This window comes from Populus euphratica, unplaced genomic scaffold (assembly GCF_000495115.2).
Source record: "Populus euphratica unplaced genomic scaffold, PopEup_1.0 scaffold705.1, whole genome shotgun sequence".
NCBI lineage: Eukaryota > Viridiplantae > Streptophyta > Magnoliopsida > Malpighiales > Salicaceae > Populus > Populus euphratica.
Window position 1 is genome coordinate 70514 of NW_011500573.1, and position 21849 is coordinate 92362.

Below are 21849 nucleotides of genomic sequence, written 5' to 3' on the forward strand. Positions count from 1 at the left end.
TGTTAATATCAATTAAAAGGGTCATATGCACACAAGGCCCCATCAACAACTCACATTAATCACATGTCAATCTAACCCAATTCCACGATGCCATAATATATTTCAATATGAATTTCATCAGCCATTAGATGTCACTCTATCACCGATCGAAGGCACGATCTATACGAATTTCTCTATTAACCAGACCATACGATCTATAAAATAGAATTTCTCTTGTAAAATCCCTAAATTTGTACCATCAGACCATACGATCCATAAAAGCACAGAAAGCATGGAACATAAATTTTTCTCTATTAACCAGGAAGAATCAGTGAGCTTCTTCAAATAATGCATTAACTTTATAGTATTAACCACTCAAAATGATTATAATACCTCGTGGTGTGAAATAAATCACAAACATGTTTCCTTCAAAAAATGCACAAAATTCTTCAGTGTTACTGCCTAATATTCTGAGCCTGCACCTTCTCCTTGGTACATTTAAAATCTACAGCTATCTTTCAAGACTTCAAAAATCAAGTCCATATAGCCAACTATATCTATACCTTAAGAAGCTTGACACGGTTCTCTATTTTCATACTAAAATCATGTCTTTACCGGCTTGAGAGTACAACAGTAGTTAATCTGCAAAGGAAAGATGTCCAAACAATTCATATTCTGCAAAAATGAAAGTGTGATGCTACATTAAAAGACCTTAATACTTTAGTAACTTGAATACCAAGAGGACATTTCAGTGTTTAGACCGTTTGCTATGTATCTCATTTTGGTCCCTGTCAGCAAAGACATGGATAGTGCGATATTTACTCCTTTTTTATTTTACAAAGAATGCACATTTCATGGAGAGAAAAATCCTTTCCAATGGAAAAAAGCAGGTAGAAACTCACAAAAGAATTCAAGAGCCACTGAAATATCTGAACTTGCATATTCCACGGCGATTCTGAGCAAAAGAATCACGAAGAGACTGTATCATGCTACATACAGCAGGTATCTTACCCAGTTCTTTGTCCTCTTCCTGTACAATTCATTTTCTTTAATTAAGTATTAAAATTAAATATCTCATGCGTGCTTGCATATGCAGGAGAGAGGGAGGGAGGTAATACCACTTTGGTAATGCGTTCTTCAAAACTTGTAGAATTAGAATCAACAGGCATGAATATGTTTCTGTAAGCTGTTCTCAAACTCTTAATCTAGATCATTGACCAAAAATATACAATTATATCATTAATGTGACAGAAAAATGAAGATTAATTCAAAATATTAAGCAAGCAAAGATGTGGGTGAAAACAAATTGGAAATATAAGGTTCATTATTCAGAAAAGCAGAATTCACCAATTCTATATCTTAAATGGTTACGAATAAATGTGAAAAGATTTCAAATGACAGCCTGACACATCCTCAAACAACAAGAGGCATGCATAAATTTAAGAGATGAGAGCTCTCCTTAGTACCACAATTTATACTTATTGGATGCCAATGCACTCATGAAGTATATATAAGCCAATTTGATCAATTTTTTTATATAATAGCATAAATATGGCATGGGAGCTCAGGTGTCTAACCATACAATATTGGCCAACACGCTCACTCTACTCTTAGAGTGAATGAAATAGAAAGATGAAGGAAATGGGAAGATTAATAATTTGCCCAATTATTAAACAATTTACATCATTGCTTTGATGATTTTGGAGTCGATTCCATTAAACCATGTCAGTTATTGATTCAACACACTTCCACTGTAATATCCAAGTAGATATTCTTACTTTCTCCATGTGAAGTAGAGTGGGGAAGGTTGCAGGAAATGGGGTGAAATTTGTGGCATCAAATCACAACATTAATAAATAAAAATTATAGACAACACTATGTATGTTAGAAAGGTTCACAGGGAGTTTCAAGAATGAAAGGAGCCAGAAATTATATACTGAAGAATGAAAAAAAATAGTCAAGCTTTATTAGAGACAGACAAATTTGTAAAAGAAAGCAATGGTATCTAGAACAACACCCCACACCACCCCCCCCCCCCAAAAAAAAAAAAAAATAATAATAATAATAATAATGAATGAATGAATAACTAAAATCAACCAAAACATTTTTTTACATATTGGTAGTCACATGATTGCACCTTGTTTAGATGGACACAGAATCAGTCCTACTATCAAAAGCATTCAGTGTAAGTTGGTAGCTGAAAAGTTATGTGATCATTAATGAAATTGGACAAGAAGTGCGTGGATGCTGGATGCAAATGGTGATTGGTATAAAAATTGGAGTGAAGTGAGGTAATGGAAAACAAAAGATGCAACAGCTTTGGAACAGAAATTTTGTTGTTCACCCAAAAATTGCTGACAAAGTTGTGGAGACATAAGTTTTATGTGTTACCCACCAGGATGAAGGTGCACATTTTGATGGTTTTAGACTCAATCATGCCATCAATAATTATTGGCAGAAAAGTGAAGGATGGGGGCAATCAGATGATCACCAAAATTGTTACAGAAAAGTGCAGCAACCATGATAACAATTACACTAAATAGAACTTCAGATGTTACACTACACTATAAGATTACCATACAACTACCATAATTCAAATCAGACATTTGCCAAAGCATCCATCTATGCAAAATATGTGTGTCAGAGTGTGTGTGCATACACTCACAAGTGCATATTGCTGTGTTTGGAGTTGGATTTGCAGCTAAGTAAACCACATCCAAGAATGCATTGGAATTTGTAAATCACACCAAAAATTTTGAAACTATTTTTTACATTAAAAGTAGGTTATCTGTAAGCTTAATTAAATCCATCAAAATGAAAGTTCAATTAATTCTAACCTCTGTGGCTGTGAATCCATTACGCCGAAGACCTTCCAAATTCAAACCGCGAAGCTCAGCTCTTTCTCCAACCACCATCGTGTACTTTGGGACATCTTGTGAAACCTTCAGGCATATGATATAAGTAAATAACATCAAAATTCCGTGCTGGTTATAGACTACTAAACACATGCACAGGTCAGGTACTACAAGAAGCTGATACATGGCTACATTTCAATGTTGGACAACCAACATCCATGTTAGGTTCCCTTTCACACAAGAAGGCTTTACAAAATGATAATTAAAACCCAGATAAAAGGAAAAGATCATACCACAGATCCACCACCAACAAAAGAAAAGGAACCAATATGGCAAAATTGATGAACAACAATGGCTCCAGCAGTGTGAGTGTAATCCTACATGTGCAACACTTGAATCAAGTATGACATATAACATATAACTATAAAGAATGGAGCTATCAACCCTGACCATAATATCTAAAGACAAGAACTTACTTCTACAACAGCATGGCCAGCTAGAAGAGTATTGTTAGCAAAAATGTTATTGTTGCCAATATTGCAGTCATGAGCAATATGACAGGAGCCCATGATAAGATTGTTATCACCAATAACCTACAAAGAAAATACTAGTCAAAATTTGATCAATTTAGACTTCACATAAGTATGACCTTTTTCATAAAATACTACTAGCATCATTGCCGAACCGTTTTATCACTTGATTTTGAAGATCGGTGTATTGAAGTGTGCTCTCTAATCTCGTTATTGTCTCCAATGTGAAGAAAACATTCATCCCCTGGCTAAATCCATAAAAAAAAAAAAAAAAAAAAAAAGACAGAAGAAGAAGAAGAAGAGGAATTAACTGTCTTGTTCAAAAAACAGTGAATGCCCATTTAAAATTCAAATTTGAGCTTCTATATATGTGCAAGTATATCCATGGTAATCAACATTGAACAAAAATGATAATAGTTATGACAAATAAAAATCGATGAAGATTGAACAAAAATATGGCAATATCTTCACATGTATGTGCAATTTTATCTGAATAAGACAGCAGTGCCGTAACAGTCTAATCTAACTCAAAAGTTATCAAGATCAAACACCAAATAAGAAGAAAGGATATATAATACATAGATGCCAATATACAAAAGTTCATTATTACAAAATTGTTTTATCAATCCAAGTGAATTGCTTTATCAATCCAAGTGATTGAGCTTCTTCTTCTTCTTTTTTCCTTAAAAAGAAACAAGACACAATAATCATGACATAAAATTTCCATAACAATCAGCATTGACAGAGTTGTGTGACGGCTTTTTTATCAGCAAGCAAAGGAGACAGAGAATAGCTAAAGGAAAAGGTCATTCATAATAACATAAACATTGTAGTAACAAGGAAGTTTTACCCAGCAAAGAGTATTTCTAAATAAAAAATAAGATCATAGTTTGTACATGTAATGTAATATACAGGCATATCCATAATCATAACTACAAAGCAAGAGATAGATGTATACACAAGAAAAGTAGCTGTCCTAAAGTTTATCAGGCAGCCCCAAATAAAAAAAGTTGAAGATCACTAAATGTCTAAAAAAATGCTTCATAAATAATGAATATTGCTTCACAAATATAATTTTGGCGATAAATGAGATTCAAAAATTAGCAGGAAAATGAACCTTGTATTTCAAATCCTGGCATTTGACACCGATGACAGCATGGTGACCGATAACATTATTGCATCCCAAAACTGTACGTCCAGGAAGATGATCACCAACCACAGCACCACTGTCTAACACAAAATTTATTGCGTCTTTTTTTCAGAAAAATATATATATATATCCACATAGTAACAGTAATTAATCAGTGATTGTTGAAGTGAACTGACGGCATCAAAAGACAGTGATCCCCAATCTCAGTATCTCCGAAAACATGGCTACCGGGATATAATCGACATCCATTTCCAAGCTTTACTGAAGATCCGATTGTGCAAAATGGACCAACTGAAACACCCTACACAAATAATAATAATAAAAATAAAAATAGCAGCACCACCACCACCACCAACAACAACAACAACAATAATAATTTGTTTCTAGAACTAAAATAAGAACAAAAAAAAAAAAACAGTAGCAGAATTATCAGTATGCTTCATTGATGAGATTGTTTACGTGGCCAATGACAGCGTTAGGGTGGACGTCGGCGGAGGGGTGAATTAAGTTAGGGTTTGCGTCTGCGGTGGCTTTAATCTCGCTTGAACAATCAGAATCAGCATCTGCATCTGCTTCTACGATCACAAACCAAAAGGAATTCAGCTAAGTTGTTGTAAACAGTAGAGTAGGAGTACTTATCAATTAAATTGAAGAAGAGAGAGACATCACATGGGAGTGCTGTTGCGGAGAACAAGTGTGGGATAGAGGGTGAAGCACTACTGCTACTGCGAGCAAAGCCAAATAGTGGGTTGCAGATTTTTGTTTTTATGTTGGGTTTGAGTTTGAGGAGGATGGAATTTGTAGCTGCTGCCATCGATGACGATGATGAACTGGATTCGTTCGGAGGGAAATTAGGAGAGTAATTCTGCCACTCCTTTCAATTTTCACGAGTAAATTATAAATTAGTTCCTCAAGTTCTAAACAATGAATTAAATAGTCCCTTTATGAGTTTTTGTTTAAACCATTTTTTTTTAACTTGCTATTTTTTTTTATTTTATTGTTCTTTTCCAATTTATTTACTTCTTTATGAAATAGAAAAGAAAAAATAAAAAATAAAAATATTTTTTTTAAAACAAAAATAAAAAATAAAAATATTTTTTTAAAACAAAATAATATTAAATTAGTCATGTTCGGTGCAGGATTAATATATCAGTTTTTTATTAAAAAAAAAGCTAATTAATTTATTTTCAAAAGATTTTGCTAAGTCACATGCCACTTTTGTGTGTAGAAAGTTATTGTTTTAATTTATTAATGTTCATTTGATATCAAATTATATATGAAATTAAATTTAATTTTATATATAATTTTAAATACAATTAATAATTTATTATATTTTTTATTTTTTAAAATAAAATATTAAATTATATAATTCAATTCAATTGTACTATTTAGAATACTTATATAATTGAATTAGTAATTTTAACAATTTTACCATTAACTTATATTTAATAAAAGTGGAAGATATTTATTTATATTCATTTTTATAAAAGATATGTTTAGATGTCTCTCTTCACTTCAAAAAAATATTTTTCCCTGTATTTATATTCCTTTCCCCTTCCCCTCTCCCTCTAATTCTAACTCTTCATTTGTTAAATCTTAATTAAAAAAAGACTGTATTTTTATAATATTATTTTTATGTTAATTTTAAGAGGAATTAAATTGAAAATAAGATGGTCTCTTTCTAATTTACATTTTATCTATTGTTTATAATTTTAATTTTATTTAGAATTCAAGTCAATATCCTCAAAATAATTTCAAACACATAAACTGAATTCACCCTTGGAATTGAATTCAATTCCAAGGTTCCATATAGCTTCAATGAGTTATATGATAATTTAAATTGATTAAACTCATAAAAATATATTTATATTTTATTAATTATAGAAATTATTTTTTTATTGGATAATAATATCTATTATTAAAAATATAAATGAATGGTAATTAAAATTGAAAATAATATATTCCAATAGTAATTTCTTTGATTATTAAAAATAAATATATTAGATATTTAAAGTATAAATATTGTCTAAATAATAGTACTTGGAAATAAATGAAGAATTATATATATATATATATATATATATTAACAGAAATATGAGATTTAAAATATATCTTCTCATGAATAAGAACTAAAAGTGAATTTTTTGCTAGAAATCTCAATACTAAATTCAAACTTAATATTATACGTATTAGTTTATATATTTTATAACCAATTGTTTGGTTATACATTATATTAATGTTTATTATTAATAAAAATGTTTTTTATCTTTAATATTCATTTTATATGTGATTAATGAATCCAATATTTGATTAATGAGTTTATAATAAAGATAAAATCTTTATAATAAAAAGATTTGTAAAGAAAATTATAAAGTTATTATAATTTTGGGATTTATATTGCATCAAAATTATTTTTTCTAAATTTTCATGGTTGATGCTTTATTAAAATTAGACATTAATTATAGTCATTGAGATTGATACATATTATATTTTTTTTAATGAAATAAAATAGTTGTTTTTATAAATTGAGGTATGAGGGATACTTAAAACTAATATATACTTATTTATTAAATGATATATATACCAAACCGACTTATATGATAATTCTAAATAAATAAATTACTTGTGTTTATGAGAAGACTAACGTAACAATTGTGTAAGTTATTGTTATACATGATATTACTAAATTATCTTATATAGAAAATATTATGTTTTAATCATTATATGTTTTAATAATAGGTAACAAATAAGCAAATATTATGTATAATATGAACTATATAAAGATATTTCAGTAATAAAAAGATAATTCATCACCCTAGATGAATTAGAAAAAAAAAATTTCACATGTTCTCAAATAGTATTAATTGTGAAATTATTATGCAATGTAGAATGAGATTTAAAAAGAATTTCAAATAATATTTAAATGATTAATGACTATAGTGTTAAGAACAAACATGATTTGACAAAAAAGATATACTTCATGTTATAATATCTAAATTAAAATATTCTTAATGAATGGATGGTAATTATATTGAGAAATTACTAATTGAAAAGTTAAGTCAAACCACTTATGATTTTTCTAATATTTGTGAGATTATAACATGTTGCTAAACATTGTACTTGATCTTCAAATATAAATCAATCAGTTTTTTGAATTGATAATAAATTAAATTATTTATTTTATTTTATTCTATTTTATTTAGAATTGTGATCTATATTTGGACCAACATATTAAGAAATCTAATGAGTCACACACAAAAGAACAATTGATCAAATATTAAAATGAAATAATTAATCAATGGCAATTTAATTATAAATATGTTTTCAAAAATAAAGACTAAAATGTAATTAATATAATGAATTACAATTTTAAACATAGAAGAATCAGATAGAGAATATTATGCCTCATATTTATGTATATAGAAAAACTATGTTAACTATAAAAAATACGGCAGAGAAAGATGTGAAACACCAAAAAAAAAAAAAATATAGCACCCAAATAAATAACAATTTCTCTCTTTTAAAAAAGAATATAGAAGATTTTTCATTGGTGATTTATATGAATTACTTTTAAAAGTTAAATACTTGAATGATTTATGATTTGTGAGAATTTAGCTTTAACAAAATTGATCAAATCTAAAATAAAAAAACTTAATGTTCAAGTAATCTTCGCTAAATAATCCTAAATTATCTAGAAAATGTTTGTTTTGCATTTTAAAAACACTTTTGAAAAAAAATTAATATTTTTTTAATGGTTTCAGATTATTTTAATATACTAATATCAAAAATAATTTTTTAAAAATAAAAATAAAAATATATTTTGATATATTTCCAAATAAAAAACACTTTAAAAAACAACTATTATCACACTTTTTAACATCCCCTTAACAGGATAATTAAAACTTTATTTCAAAAAACCCTAGAGTACATGTATAAGTTAGAATTCATAAATTAAAAGATAAAGATTTCAATTTGTTTATTAACTCAGAATCTTGTCTCAATTTTATAATTTTAAGTTAAAAATTATTTATAATGATCAAATATATTTATAACAGTCAAAAGTTATAAAATTTCTTAAACTAGTTGCAAAAATCTTGCTAAACATAGTCTTACTCGCTCAATACCTCGTGTGTGTGTGTCATAATATTACTCCCTTGTATTTTGAGTTTCTCGTTTATGCATATATATATATCATGAATTCACCCCAACTAGTCTGAAATCAGAACATAAAAATGAATTACTAGAGAAAATAGACAAATTTCGCAGCCTTTGCGTACTGCTATACATCCAAAAAATAAAAATAAAAATAAAAATAAAACAATGAGTTCTTCATTTTAAATCAGGACGAGCTAAGGAGTGAGAGTTTTAACTGGCATGTAGTAAATTAGAACTCTCCTCTAATGCCACTCCAATGACCTGCCAAAAGACTAGCTTCCCTTCCGTTCTTCTTGTTGCCTCCCTTACACTGTTGCTTTCTGTGAAATATCTATGAGATTTGTTGAATTCATGACAATGTCACCAGCTTCCAACATCCGGAGCACCTTTACAAACAAACAAAATGATATACACACACGGGCGCACGCGCATATAATTTGTAGTAAGTAATCTATCTATTAATTATCAAGTTATGCATGATCATATGCAGTAACAACAGTAATTAAGCAACATGAACTGAAGCACCGTTCACTGGATAAGCTCTATCATTCAATCTCCTATATGTACTATCCAGATAGTGACAAGGTCTGACGATGAATTATTTAGATGTGAATGCAGATGGCTGAACATTGATTGCAGCAACTTCTTATCAGTGAATGCTGAACGCCAACTACTAATAGAAGCATCTAGGGAACCAACTTTTATCACAATTTGGCTCCAAATTAACCTAAAAGCTCCTTTTGACGAAGACTACAAGTTGATGCCGTCGGTTTCCTCATGACTTCTTTTTCTGCTACTTTTCAAGCATTGTCTGCAGCTCAGCAGTAAATCATTTATTTCGACTTGATTAAGAATTGGATATAGAAAATGCTTGTTCAACAAGTCATCGTTGGTCATTCCTGGGTTGTGAATCAAATGATTAACTTGACAATGTGGAACTAACACCAAGAAACAGCCAGGTGCGCCTTCTGTGCTGGCCAGTGCAAGTGATTCTCACCATAAATTAGTGGTCTAATTATCATTTAACCAGGTGCATCCTCCCATCAAGCATTGTTGTGATACTAGTTCAATCATAGGCAATGCATGCTTAATAGCAGGCAATTTCTTTCCTATCTGTAAGCGTTGACATGGTTATGAAATAAATCTGCTCATCGCACAAAAATTATGGGATACAATGGAAGTCGTGTAATGGAAATGGAAATTGATGAGTATTGGCAATTCAGTACACGAAACAACCAGCACTTGTGATATACAATATAGAAATGCAGTTCATTCTCTAGAACTTTTGTAATTACCTGTGACATGCGAGGCCTTGAATGAGGATCCTGCTGTATGCATGATGAGGCACATTGCAACATGTTATGGACCTCTAGCTCTGAATAGCAGTTACTTAAGCGTGGATCCACCAGTTCATGAATAGCATGCTTTTCTAGGAGTGGACGTGCCTGCTCCAGATTTAATGACATAAGCAATTAACAAGAGACAAGACAAACCAGAGAACAATTCATTCTGTCTTTTAACAAAACAGGTTAAAACATCTTCATAAAAAAATTCATGGAATTTAACCCCCATGTTAGATTTTCACATATTTAAAACTAGAGTTCTTGAACTGCTACCCATTCAGTTAGGCACTGTTGACCTTTGGGTCGGTTTATGTCAACAGCTTTCCGTCCTGTGATTAGTTCCACCAATACTACCCCGAACGAGTAGATATCCGATTTTTCTGTGATTTGGCCTCTTTGAGCATATTCTGGAGCCAAATACCTGAACGAAGGCAGGGATTTTGCACTTAATTTCTAATAATTAGTAGATACAACAGATGAAAAGAAAAAATAGGTATAATCTTACCCAAATGTTCCAATTATTCTTGTGTCAACCCCAATGTCTCCATTTGGCTGCCACCTTGCCAGTCCAAAATCTCCAACCTGACATACAAAAAATGGAAGCCAGATCAAACATCAATTGAACAAGCAAAAAAATGACAGGTATTTCATGAAACAAGAATTAAAACAGAAGAAAACTGTACTGTGATGAGAAGAATGGTGATCAACAACAGAAAGCTAGCAATGAGGTCATAGAGACATATAAGAACATGACATACTAATGGTTCAAAATCATGGGTGACGAGGATATTGTTCGGCCTCATATCACGATGGACAACACAGCCGACTCTACATTCTTCATGAAGATATCTCAACCCCCTTGCCGTTCCAACTGTGATTTTTTGCCGTACAGGCCATTTCAACAGATCTTGATCACATCCTTAAAAATAACACAGTTCTGTTAACCATCTTTCCCACAGAAATGAGAGGATTTATTAGTAAATCAATTTTTACAATTACATAAAAACTAGGGTAGCACATTTCATTTCTAATGGGATTGTTATGTCTATCAAGGGAAATTTCCAGACCAAGTGATGCCATGATTGTTGGAAATTGATAAGCCAGGTGAGCTCGGTAAATCATTTTACTTCTAGTGATATTGCACTCATTGTACGAGAACTCACCAAAAAGATGTAAATCCAAAGAGCCATTGCAAATGTATTCATAAACCAGCAATCTTCTTCCGTCCTCCACACAGAATCCAATTAATGTCACTACATTTCTATGTTGTGCACAACTTAAAACCTCAACTTCAGAGCAGAACTCTATATCACCTTGAGAACTAGCCAATTTGTGTTGCTTTACAGCAACCATTTGGCCATTCGTTAGCATTCCTCGATGAACAGAACCAAATCCTCCTGTGGCTAAGAAATTTTCTTGTGAAAATCCATCTGTAGCATGTTCCAGTTCAGCATAAGTAAACCACTTAGGAGGACTTCCAAATATGGGAGTCTTGTGTCGACATACTGAACACAATGGAGGAGGATCAAGAGGAGCATTTGTGGACAAGGAAATTGCTTTTCTAACACTTTTGCTTAAGTTGATATCAGTCCTGTAATTCAGCACTCCAATGTCAGGTTCTCGGTCAAGCTTAGATAAATTCTCCAGCATGTTTTTATATGTGGAAGCCAGATCGGTATCATTTGGCCTATTGAAACCCTCCACCAGATTTTTTGTAAGTTCACCACTAGAACTAAGAATGTCATCCATCCATGGCTGGAAATATAACCTTGTTGATGAAGGAGCCAGCTTTTCGGTATTCAAATCAGAGTCAGATTCGTAAAGGCTTAAATTTCCTTCAGTAATATATGAATGCTCTTTCTTCTGATTCCCATAAATTTCTGAGAGAAATAATGGTGAAGTCCCTGGATCTGAGCTTGACACTGATGATGTTCCAACATCTGTTGGAGTCAGTGATGATTCATGCTCTGGACTACTTGCAGGAGTCACAAATGGCCCTCTCAGTACATCTAGCTGTTCATGCTTACTGTCAAAGTCTTTTGAAGTTTCTTCTATATTGAATGGAAATGACAAAGGCATCTGTGGTTCCATCATTGGTGATCCAATCAAATTCAAACGGAGAACCTTTGCTCCAGAACGTTTCATAACCACAATATTGCATTTTAGCTCTCCCATGCAGCTTTTCTCCTCGTGCTTCAGATGTCTGTCAAGAAACATGAGTGGCTGTTAATTGAACAGGTAGAATAAGTGGAAATAACACCAATATCTCCGCTATAAGGTTTTTGAACGTCCAGAGAGGTAAGCTCATAATAACTGTTGTGATATCAACTACCATGAAGTTGCAAGCTATGATTCTAGTATCCAAAAGTTTTTTAAGAAACAATGTCCATGTTTTAGCATGCAAGAAAATATGGTTTACATTATTTTTATTACTTGTCCAATATAATCCAGTTAGATTGAGCCTTCTTCACTTCAGCAGCCACAACTCCAGAAGATGAGCTAGAAACAACTTTTACCCTGATTTTCATCTGTTCAGACAAATCAAAAGGTGGAAACGACTCAATACAAGAAGGAAGAATGTTACAACTTAATTCTGACAAATTAATTAATGACTCAATACAAGAAGGAAGAGTGTTACAACTTAATTCTGAAAAATTAATTAATGCACCTTCTCAGGGTCATAAACATGATGGACTTGAAGCATCATTTCAGAGAACAAATCCGAAACATAGTCTTTTTGATCTAACCAGGTTCCTGATTGGGACTTCCAGTGACCAGTAGTGCAGTCACTGGTTAATCTTGAGAATCCCCACGACTTTTTACCTGGAAAATAATATTTCATCCACATCAGTCACCAATGTCAACCTTGAAGTCAGTATAAATGGACATAGACGAAAGTGAGAAAATGAACACCACAGGTCCTCAACTCAACATCGCAAAATGTTTGATTAGATTCAATGTATAGTCAAGCTTATTACTGAGAATTTAAGTTCAACATTGGCAAGTAGCTGGTCCGATATAACTATGCTGTCTTTTATAGGTTTACTAGAAGGTCTGTTAACACCTTGAGACCGGAAAATGAAGTAAAGAACCAATATTGGATATGGCATTACAGTTAGTAAATCAAGATGATTTGACATCCTAAGTTATGCGTGTGTTCCCTTTACTAAACTTTTGGAATTGAAGGATTTAAAAGACAAGATGAAGTTCCTAAGCTCAAACAAACTTTCCATCGAGCCATCTAAATCTGAAGATCATCTGTGTTCTGCTATTTCTCGTGTTAAGAAATAAATTATCGCAAGATGGGCAAAGGCTATATATATTAGTGATGCAGAATTTACAACATAATTCTGTGGCATGTCCACCAAATTCATACAAGAAGAATCCTTTACACAAAGATATTAGTCCAAGTATCACATGAAATAAAGCCCAACAAACAAAGGATAAGGCATTTATTGCTAAACCATCAATATCAGAATTTTTCTAATGATTATGTGGGGAGGGAGGGAGGAAGAAAGAGCATTACTCTCAGAGTGAGCAGGGATGACAACCAGTAGTTTAATGAAGTCCCCAGGTTGAACAACATGAGTCAAAGCCCACACCAAAGCACTCCTTGGTATCTCTTTTGACGCCTTAACAGCGACCACCACCACTTTCCCAGCAACCACAACTGACGAAAATACTTTCTCATTCATATCCGTACCTTACACCACCAGCAAATCACCAAAAAAAAATTCTAAAACCCTCCACCTTGTTTAACACAACATTCCATAGCCACAAACCCATCAAAATTCCGCATAAACAAAATCATTGAGACTGCATTTTCAACGTGACACAAAAACCAAGATACTTCCAAAGTGGCAATTGACATGCGTTTTTCCCAACTGGGGTAGTTTAGTTTTCATGTAAACTACTTTGGATCAAGCAAAACTAGCGCAGCATACCAGTCCTTGCAAAGCACAAGTTTCTTTCTTTTTTCTACTGTTCATGCAAAAAGCGTGAGGATTGAGGTCTTAAGAAAAGAGGGGATCGACACAGAAGCTGAAGCTGGGGGTTCGATCACATTCCACTCCGGCTTGTAGATCATTACGAGAGGCAAGGCATAAAACAAACAAAAAAGACAGATGGAAAGAGTCCGTTTTGCTTGACGACACTGGCTTCTTGATCCCACCCACTCCCACACACACCCACACGCACAATCACACAATTTGAAGGTGACTTTTTCCACGATGCTATTTTACATCATTATTGTGAGTAAGGATACATCTTAAAAAAAAAAAACCACTTATGGTAACTAAATTATAATTTATATTTACAACATATACTCAAACATCTAGGATAATTACTTTAGAAAAATGTTTTTGTTATTAATTTTTTTTTAGATTGCACCTCTGTAATAAATATTCACTCATACGTTGCGGGGGGCATTGAAATGAGAGATTTTATATACATATATAAAATCAAAAGTTTTGGCACATAAGAAATTGGATGCATATAGGTTTAGTATACATGATCACTAACTCATTGATAAATAATATCTTGACATTTACATACATTTTAATTATTTTTATGAATTAGATTAATTAAAAATAAATATATCAGTTTTTCTTAATCAAAAAGCTAATAATAGAATCAAATATAAGATTTCAGACCTAAAAATATTCTTGCACAATAAAATAATAATTAACTCATTTAATAAATAATATCTTTTACATTTCACATGTATTTATAAGAATTATTTTATAATATATGTGATGGAACCAGATTATTTTTATGAATTAGATCTATTAAATGCAGATATATTATTTCTTTAAACTAAAAATAGAACTTAAAATAAGATTTAGACCTAAAAAATCTTCACATTATCACATGAACAAAAAACTCTTGCTAAAAAATTTTAATTATATTTCTTCAAATTCCTTACACATGGTCTATCCACCCCCCTCTCTCTCAAATTGAAGAAGGGTAGGGCTTCAAGATTTTTGCTCCCTTTATACGTAGTTTATAATATATTTTTAATTTAAAAATATATTAAAATAATTTTTTAATTTTATTTTTATTTTTAATATAAACACATCAAAATTATCAAATAATATTTAAAAAATATTAATTCAATATCTTTTCAACTTAAATACACTTTTAAGATATATCCAAACACAATTTAAAATATAAAAACTAGAAAAAAATATATAAATAACATAGTTGAAATTTTTTTATCATTTCCAATGACGGAACTAAAAAATATTCACAACATCAAAATTGTTTGTATATTTAGGTTTATTTGAGATTGTGATTCAAAGTATTTTTTTTGTTTAAAAATTTATTAGAATAATTTTTTTATTATTTTTTAAAAATTTATTTTTTAAATTAATATATCAAAACAATTTAAAAATAAAATAAAAATTTTAATTAAAAAAATATAATTTTAATATATTTCAAAACACAACACAACAAAGCTGCTTCAACCTTAGTTGCGAAACAAAAATATTTCGAAAAGTTGCATAATTTTTCAAAAAATTATTTTTTAATCTACTAATTAACAGTACATTGCTGTCTTTGTATTCTTTATTACTTATCTCGAATGATTTACTTGGCTGCATATCATCCCCTACATACTAGGTTTGTTCCCCAGGAGTATGATCAGCACCAGTACTAATTTTACTATTTATTTTATTAAAACACAACAACAAAACACGCGCGCGTGTATATATATATATATATATCAACAAGTTTTTAAGTAGAAGCGCTTCTCAAATTAGATATTTACTTTGAGTTTTTATTTTACATTAACTCTTATTTTTTAAATTAGTATAATTCAAAAAAATAATTCCTACTCTAGCATAAAAATAGTAATAGTTGCACATGTAATAAATACGTAATATATAGGTCTTCTATTTACTATAAACATAACCATCTAATTAATTATTTTGAAGATATTTTTTTTTATTTTTACTTTATTTATTTTCTTCTTTACTTCTCTCTATATTGTTTCAACTTAGCGCAACCGATCTTTCTCTCCACCATAAAAAGATTGTCTATCTACCTTCCACGTGACAAACTTCACCTTTTTCTCTCCTTTTCATCCATCAGTTCTCTCTCTAGCCATTTAGATATAACAACCACCAATCTCTCTCCACTATCATTGTCATCACATTCGTCACCACCCACATACACCTCTTTTAACCAATTTAAGATATATGCACCTTTCCTTATATTAATTTGTTATTTTACTTGGTTAATTTATAAATTTTTTGATAAGGGCTTTAGGGTTTAGGCTTAGGTTTTTGTTGATTTTTTCCTAATTAAAATATAACTTGAGATTAATTAGATATAAAATTAGTTCAATAGGTGTATACATTATCTTATATAGAAAGAAAAATCGATGAATTTTATTGTGTTCATTGTATTAGTGCTAGGGTTTTAGGGTTTAGTTTATGATTTTATTGATTTTTAAATTGTTTAATGTAGCTTGAATAATTTGCTATATTAACAAATTAACATTGTGTTTTGTTGTGATTTTCACAAAATATATCTTCTATAGCGGGTGGAAAAACCATTAATAGCAATAATTGTATCATTTACCATATTGGAAGTACCAAGTTATATATCTTGAGACTAGACCTTTCGTCCGATGAATTTAAAAATTTAGTATGTTGAGGAATTGAGTGAGATTTGATTGAATTTGATGTTGATATTAATTTGAGAATGTTAGGTGATGGCCATCCAAATCGATATGGCAGTTGAACAACCAAAAGATTAATGTCTTTTCTCAAGTGCAGGAGTGTTGAAGTAATAAATAACCTGACAAGACCATGGCCGAACAACAAGGAGGTTAATTGTATATATTATAAACAATAATAATATAACAATAACAACAACAATAACAGTAGTGGTGGTGGTGGTGGTAGTAGTAATTATAATAATAATAATAATAAAGAAGTTGATGAGAACTTTAAGATAAAAGATCAAAATGAGGATCAACTAATGATAAAAACAAATGTCAAGGTTAGAAGATTCACTAATGGTATTTCAAACAAGTATAGCATAAATTCTTTTTATTACTCAACTGAAAACCACACACAAAGAAGGTTTCAATCGAATTATAAATTGTTAACATGATTATATTAGTTATCTTATTCGAATAATGCTAATACTTGTAAATATTGTCAGGTATTCATGATTATAACTTATGTTAACAACAAATCAAATTCCTTTCATAGCACAAGTATCGCTTACACCATACGGTTAAGCTATGAAAATACCAAGTATTTGTTATACCAAGTGTTATACAATATAAATCTAGATTAAATATTTAACAAACAAAGTATTAAGAGTGAACAATATAACAAATATAAAACATGTTAGTCTCAAACATTAAAGTCCATATTAAGTTTAAACTATACTTATTCTTACACCATTAGTGTAACCTTTTCACCTTGACATAATAAATTTAGCTAAATATAATAAAAAAGAGAAACATAAATAAACAAGATAAGAACATAAATAAGATAAAAGTTAACTAAGTAAAGGAAAGGAAATGAAAGGCATAAACTTGATATTAATGAAAGCAAAGCATAAAAAATACAAAGAGAGAAAGCAAGAGCATGATCTTGATCTGAAAACCAAGATGCCTAAATGCATGGCAAATGCCTCCTTTTATAGGCCAAAATTGGGAACTATTGATTTGATGACTAATTGATGAGTGGGTGGCCAACTCTTGACTTGATGACAATCCTTATCTTCTCTTGTCTGCCCAAAAAGTCATTGATAACGTCTAAATTGGAGCCACTTGAAAACATGAAAGTTGTAGGCAATTGTCTCAGCTTTCTTGTGTAAACAAGTCAGCTCATTTGGACTTCTAGAACTCCAGATATGGCCAAAATACTAAACAGTGCTCGGGCTGGAGGACATATTCGGGCTTTTTTGTTGTTGCTACAATTTGGACTTGAAAATGGCCTTTTTAGATCTCGGGCTCCATATGAAAGTTGTAGGACTATGTCTTACCTTTCCATCCATATAAAGTAGACCTAAATCTGAGATCTAGAACTCCAGATATGACCTAATTACCGAACAAGATATTAATGAAAGAAAAATAACACGACCAAAAGATTGATATCTTCTTCCAAATGCAGGAGTGTCGAAGTAATACATAACTTGACAAGATCAGAGTCGAACCATAAGAAGGTTTATTATATAAATTATAAACAACAACAACAACAACAACAATAACAACAATAATAATAGAAAAAGAAGAAGAAGAAGAAGTTGATGAGAATTTTGAGATGAAAGATCAATGTAAGGAAAAATGATAACAACAAATGTCAAGGTTAGACGATCCACTAATGGTATTTCAAACAAATATAGTATAAACTCTTATTATTCAATTGGAAACCACACATAAAGGAGGTTCCAATCAGATTATAAATTGTTAACATGATTACATTAGTTATCTTATTTAAATAATATTAATACTTGTAAATATTATCAGGAATTCATGAATATAACTTATATTAACAACAAATTAAGTTTCTTTCATAGCATAGGTGCTGGTTATACCATACGGTTTGTGCTATGATAGTTGACACGACCAAAAGATTGTTGTCTTCTCCCAAGTGCAGTAGTGTCGAAGTAATAAATAACCTGGCAAAACCGGGGTCGAACCACAAGGAGGTTAATTATACAAATTATAAACAACAATTATAAACAACAACAATAGTAGCAATAACAACAACAACAATAATATTAGTAGTAGTAATAATAATAATAATAACAACAACAACAATAATAAAGAAAAAGAAGAAGAAGAAGAAGAAGAAGAAGAAGAAAAGTTGATGAGAACTTTGAGATGGAAAATTAACGTAAGGATTAAACAGTGATAATAAACAATGTCAAGGTTAGAGGATCCACTAATGGTATGTCAAACAAGTATAGTATAATCTCTTATTATTCAATTAGAAACCACACACAAAAGAGGTTCCAATCAGATTATAGATTGTTAAAATGATTACATTAATCATCTTATTGAATTAATGCTAATACTTGTAAATTTCATCAAGCATTCATAATTATAACTTATGTTAACAACAAATCAAGTTTCTCTCATAGCTCTGTGATTAGTACTTAAAAGTGCATTTTTATCAAGGTTTTATATCATCATTTTGCACTTGAAGTATCAATAACTCCTTAACTAAAACATGTTTTATAATAACGTATCTAATAATATAAGATACCTTTAATTTATGGTAAATGTTCATTTTAAATGTAGGCCTATCATATAAATGAAAGGATTGATTGATGAATTTAAGAACTGAAATTGAAAGGATAAAGAGATGGCCAAACTTAGAAAAGAGATGTTGGTGCAATCCAAACCGGAACACTATTTGGTAATTGGGTCATATTTGGAGCTATAGATCTCAGATTTTGTTCTACTTTATATGGATGGAAAGGTAAGACATAGGCCTACAACTTTCATATGGAGCCTAAGATCTAAAAAGATCATTTTCAAGTCCAAATTGTAGCAACAACAAAGAAGCCCGAATCTGTCCTCTAGCCTGAGCATTGTTCAGTGTTTGCCCCATATCTGGAGTTCTAGAAATCCAAATGAGCTGAATTGTTTACACAAGAAAGCTGAGATAATTTCCTACAACTTTTATTTTTTCGAGTGGCTCCAATTTTGACGTTATCAATGACGTTTTGGGCAGACAAGAGAAGATAAGGATTGTCACCAAGTCAAGAGTTGGTCACCCACTCATCAATTAGTCATCAAATCAATAATTCCTAATTTTGGCCTATAAAAGGAGGCATTTGCCATACATTTAGACATCTTGGTCTCCAGATCAAGATCATGCTTTTGCTTTCTCTCTTTGTTTTTTTTATAATGTTTATGCTTTGCTTTTGATCAAGATCATGCTCTTCCTTTCTCTCTTTGTATTTTTTATGCTTTGCTTTCATTAATATTAAGTTTATGCCTTTCATTTCCTTTCCTTTACTTAGTTAACTTTTATGTTCTTATTTTGTTTATCTATTTTGCTTTCTTTCATTATGTCTAGCTAAGTTAGTTATGTCAAGGTGAAAAGGTTACACTAATGGTGTAAGAATAAGTATAGTGTAAACTTAATATGGACTTTAATGTTTGATACTAACATGTTTTGTATTTGTTATCTTGTTCACTCTTTAATACTTTGCTCGTTAAATGACTAATCTTGATTTATGTTGTATAACACTTGGTATAACAAATGCTTTGCACTTTCATAGCCCATACTGTATGGTATAACCGACACTTGAGCTATGAAAGGAACTTGATTTGTTGTTAACATAAGTTATAATCATGAATGGTTGACGAGATTTACAAGTATTAGCATTAATCGAATAAGATGACTAATGTAATCATGTTAACAATCTATAATCAGATTGGAACCTCCTTTGTGTGTGGTTTTCAATTGAATAATAAAAGTTTATACTATACTTGTTTGACATACCATTAGTGGAACCTCTAACCTTGACATTTGTTATTATCATCGTTTAATCCTTACATTAATATTCCAGCTCCAAGTTCTCATCATCATCTTCTTCTTCTTCTTCTCCTTCTTTTTCTTTTTCTTTATTATTATTATTATTATTATTATTACTGCTATTATTATTATTATTATTATTATTATTATTATTGTTATTGTTATTATTGTTATTGTTATTACTATTATTATTGTTGTTGTTGTTATTATTATTGTTATTATAATTTATACAATTAACCTCCCTGTGGTTCGACCCCGGTCTTGCCGGGATATTTATTACTTTGACACTCCTACACTTAGGAGAAGACATCAATCTTTTAGTCGTGTCACTCAGGTGTCGGTTATACCATACGGTATTTGCTATGAAAGTGCCAAGCATTTGTTATACCAATTGTTATATGATTAGTACTTAAAAGTGCATTTTTATCATGGTTTTATATCATCATTTTGCACTTGAAGTATCAATAACTCCTTAACTAAAGCATGTTTTATAATAATATATCTAATAACATAAGATACCTTTAATTTGTGGTAAATATTCCTTTTAAATGCAGGCCTATCACATAAATGAAAGAATTGATTGATGACTTTAAGAACTTAAATTGCAAGGGCAAAGAGATGGCCAAACTTAGAAAAGAGATGTCGGTGCAATCCAAACCGGAACATTGTTCGGTAATTGGGTCATATCTGAAGCTATAGATCTCAGATTTAGGTCTACTTTATATGGATGGAAAGGTAAGACATAAACAAACCTTGTCTTGAACTATGAAAAGTGTTATTTTATGGTAGAACAAGGAATAGTTCTTGGGCATGTTGTGTCTTCACGTGGATTACAAGTTGATAAAGCTAAGATAGATGTTATTTCATCATTGCCTTACCCCTCATGCGTGAGGGAAGTTCGTTCTTTTCTAGGTCATGCAGGTTTCTATCGACGCTTTATCAAAGATTTCTCGAAGATTACAGCACCTTTATGCAGACTATTAGCCAAAGAAGTGGATTTTGTGTTTGATCAAGCCTGTAAAGATGCTCATGATGAGCTTAAGAGACGTGTCACATCTGCCCCTATCATCCAACCACCAAATTGGGATGAACCTTTTGAGATAATGTGTGATGCGAGTGACTATGCGGTAGGAGTTGTGCTTGGGCAAAGAATTGGGAAGAATTTGCATGTTATTGCCTACGCTTCTCGCATGTTGGATGGAGCACAATGCAATTACCATACAACTGAAAAGGAACTTTTTGCAGTGGTGTTTGCTCTTGAAAAATTCAGGTCATATCTACTTGGTACAAAAGTCATTATTTTTACTGACCATGCAGCTCTCAGGT

At 30.9% G+C, this 21849-nt stretch overlaps 2 protein-coding genes across 9 annotated transcripts; both read right to left on the minus strand.

The window, feature by feature from the left end:
• Positions 1-293: 293 nt before the first annotated feature.
• Positions 294-5414, minus strand: LPXA (bacterial transferase hexapeptide repeat-containing protein). Of its 7 annotated transcripts, XR_840345.1 has the most exons (12): positions 5184-5383; positions 4974-5083; positions 4691-4815; positions 4482-4590; positions 3520-3612; positions 3311-3427; positions 3128-3211; positions 2817-2921; positions 1098-1184; positions 882-1009; positions 716-767; positions 294-621 (listed from the first exon to the last, which is right to left on the minus strand). XR_840345.1 is itself a non-coding variant. In XM_011012343.1 (11 exons), the coding sequence occupies exons 1-10, from the start codon at positions 5326-5328 to the stop codon at positions 890-892; spliced, it is 1095 nt and encodes a 364-aa protein (XP_011010645.1). In that variant the 5' UTR covers positions 5329-5383; the 3' UTR covers positions 294-621; positions 882-889. The 7 variants fall into 7 exon arrangements, 6 of the variants coding, with proteins under 6 accessions (XP_011010645.1, XP_011010644.1, XP_011010647.1 ...); XM_011012343.1 differs by lacking the exon at positions 716-767; XM_011012342.1 differs by lacking the exon at positions 716-767 and having other exon boundaries at positions 294-654.
• Positions 5415-8725: 3311 nt separating this feature from the next.
• On the minus strand, positions 8726-14203 carry LOC105115456 (inactive protein kinase SELMODRAFT_444075-like). Of its 2 annotated transcripts, none has more exons than XM_011012340.1 (9): positions 13539-14202; positions 12681-12835; positions 12446-12540; positions 11176-12215; positions 10771-10931; positions 10518-10594; positions 10286-10433; positions 9965-10114; positions 8726-9055 (listed from the first exon to the last, which is right to left on the minus strand). In XM_011012340.1, exons 1-9 carry the CDS (start codon positions 13705-13707, stop codon positions 8975-8977), a joined length of 2076 nt encoding a protein of 691 aa, XP_011010642.1. In that variant the 5' UTR covers positions 13708-14202; the 3' UTR covers positions 8726-8974. The 2 variants fall into 2 exon arrangements, with proteins under 2 accessions (XP_011010642.1, XP_011010643.1); XM_011012341.1 differs by lacking the exon at positions 8726-9055 and adding an exon at positions 9109-9480 and having other exon boundaries at positions 13539-14203.
• Between the last annotated feature and the right edge of the window lie 7646 nt (positions 14204-21849).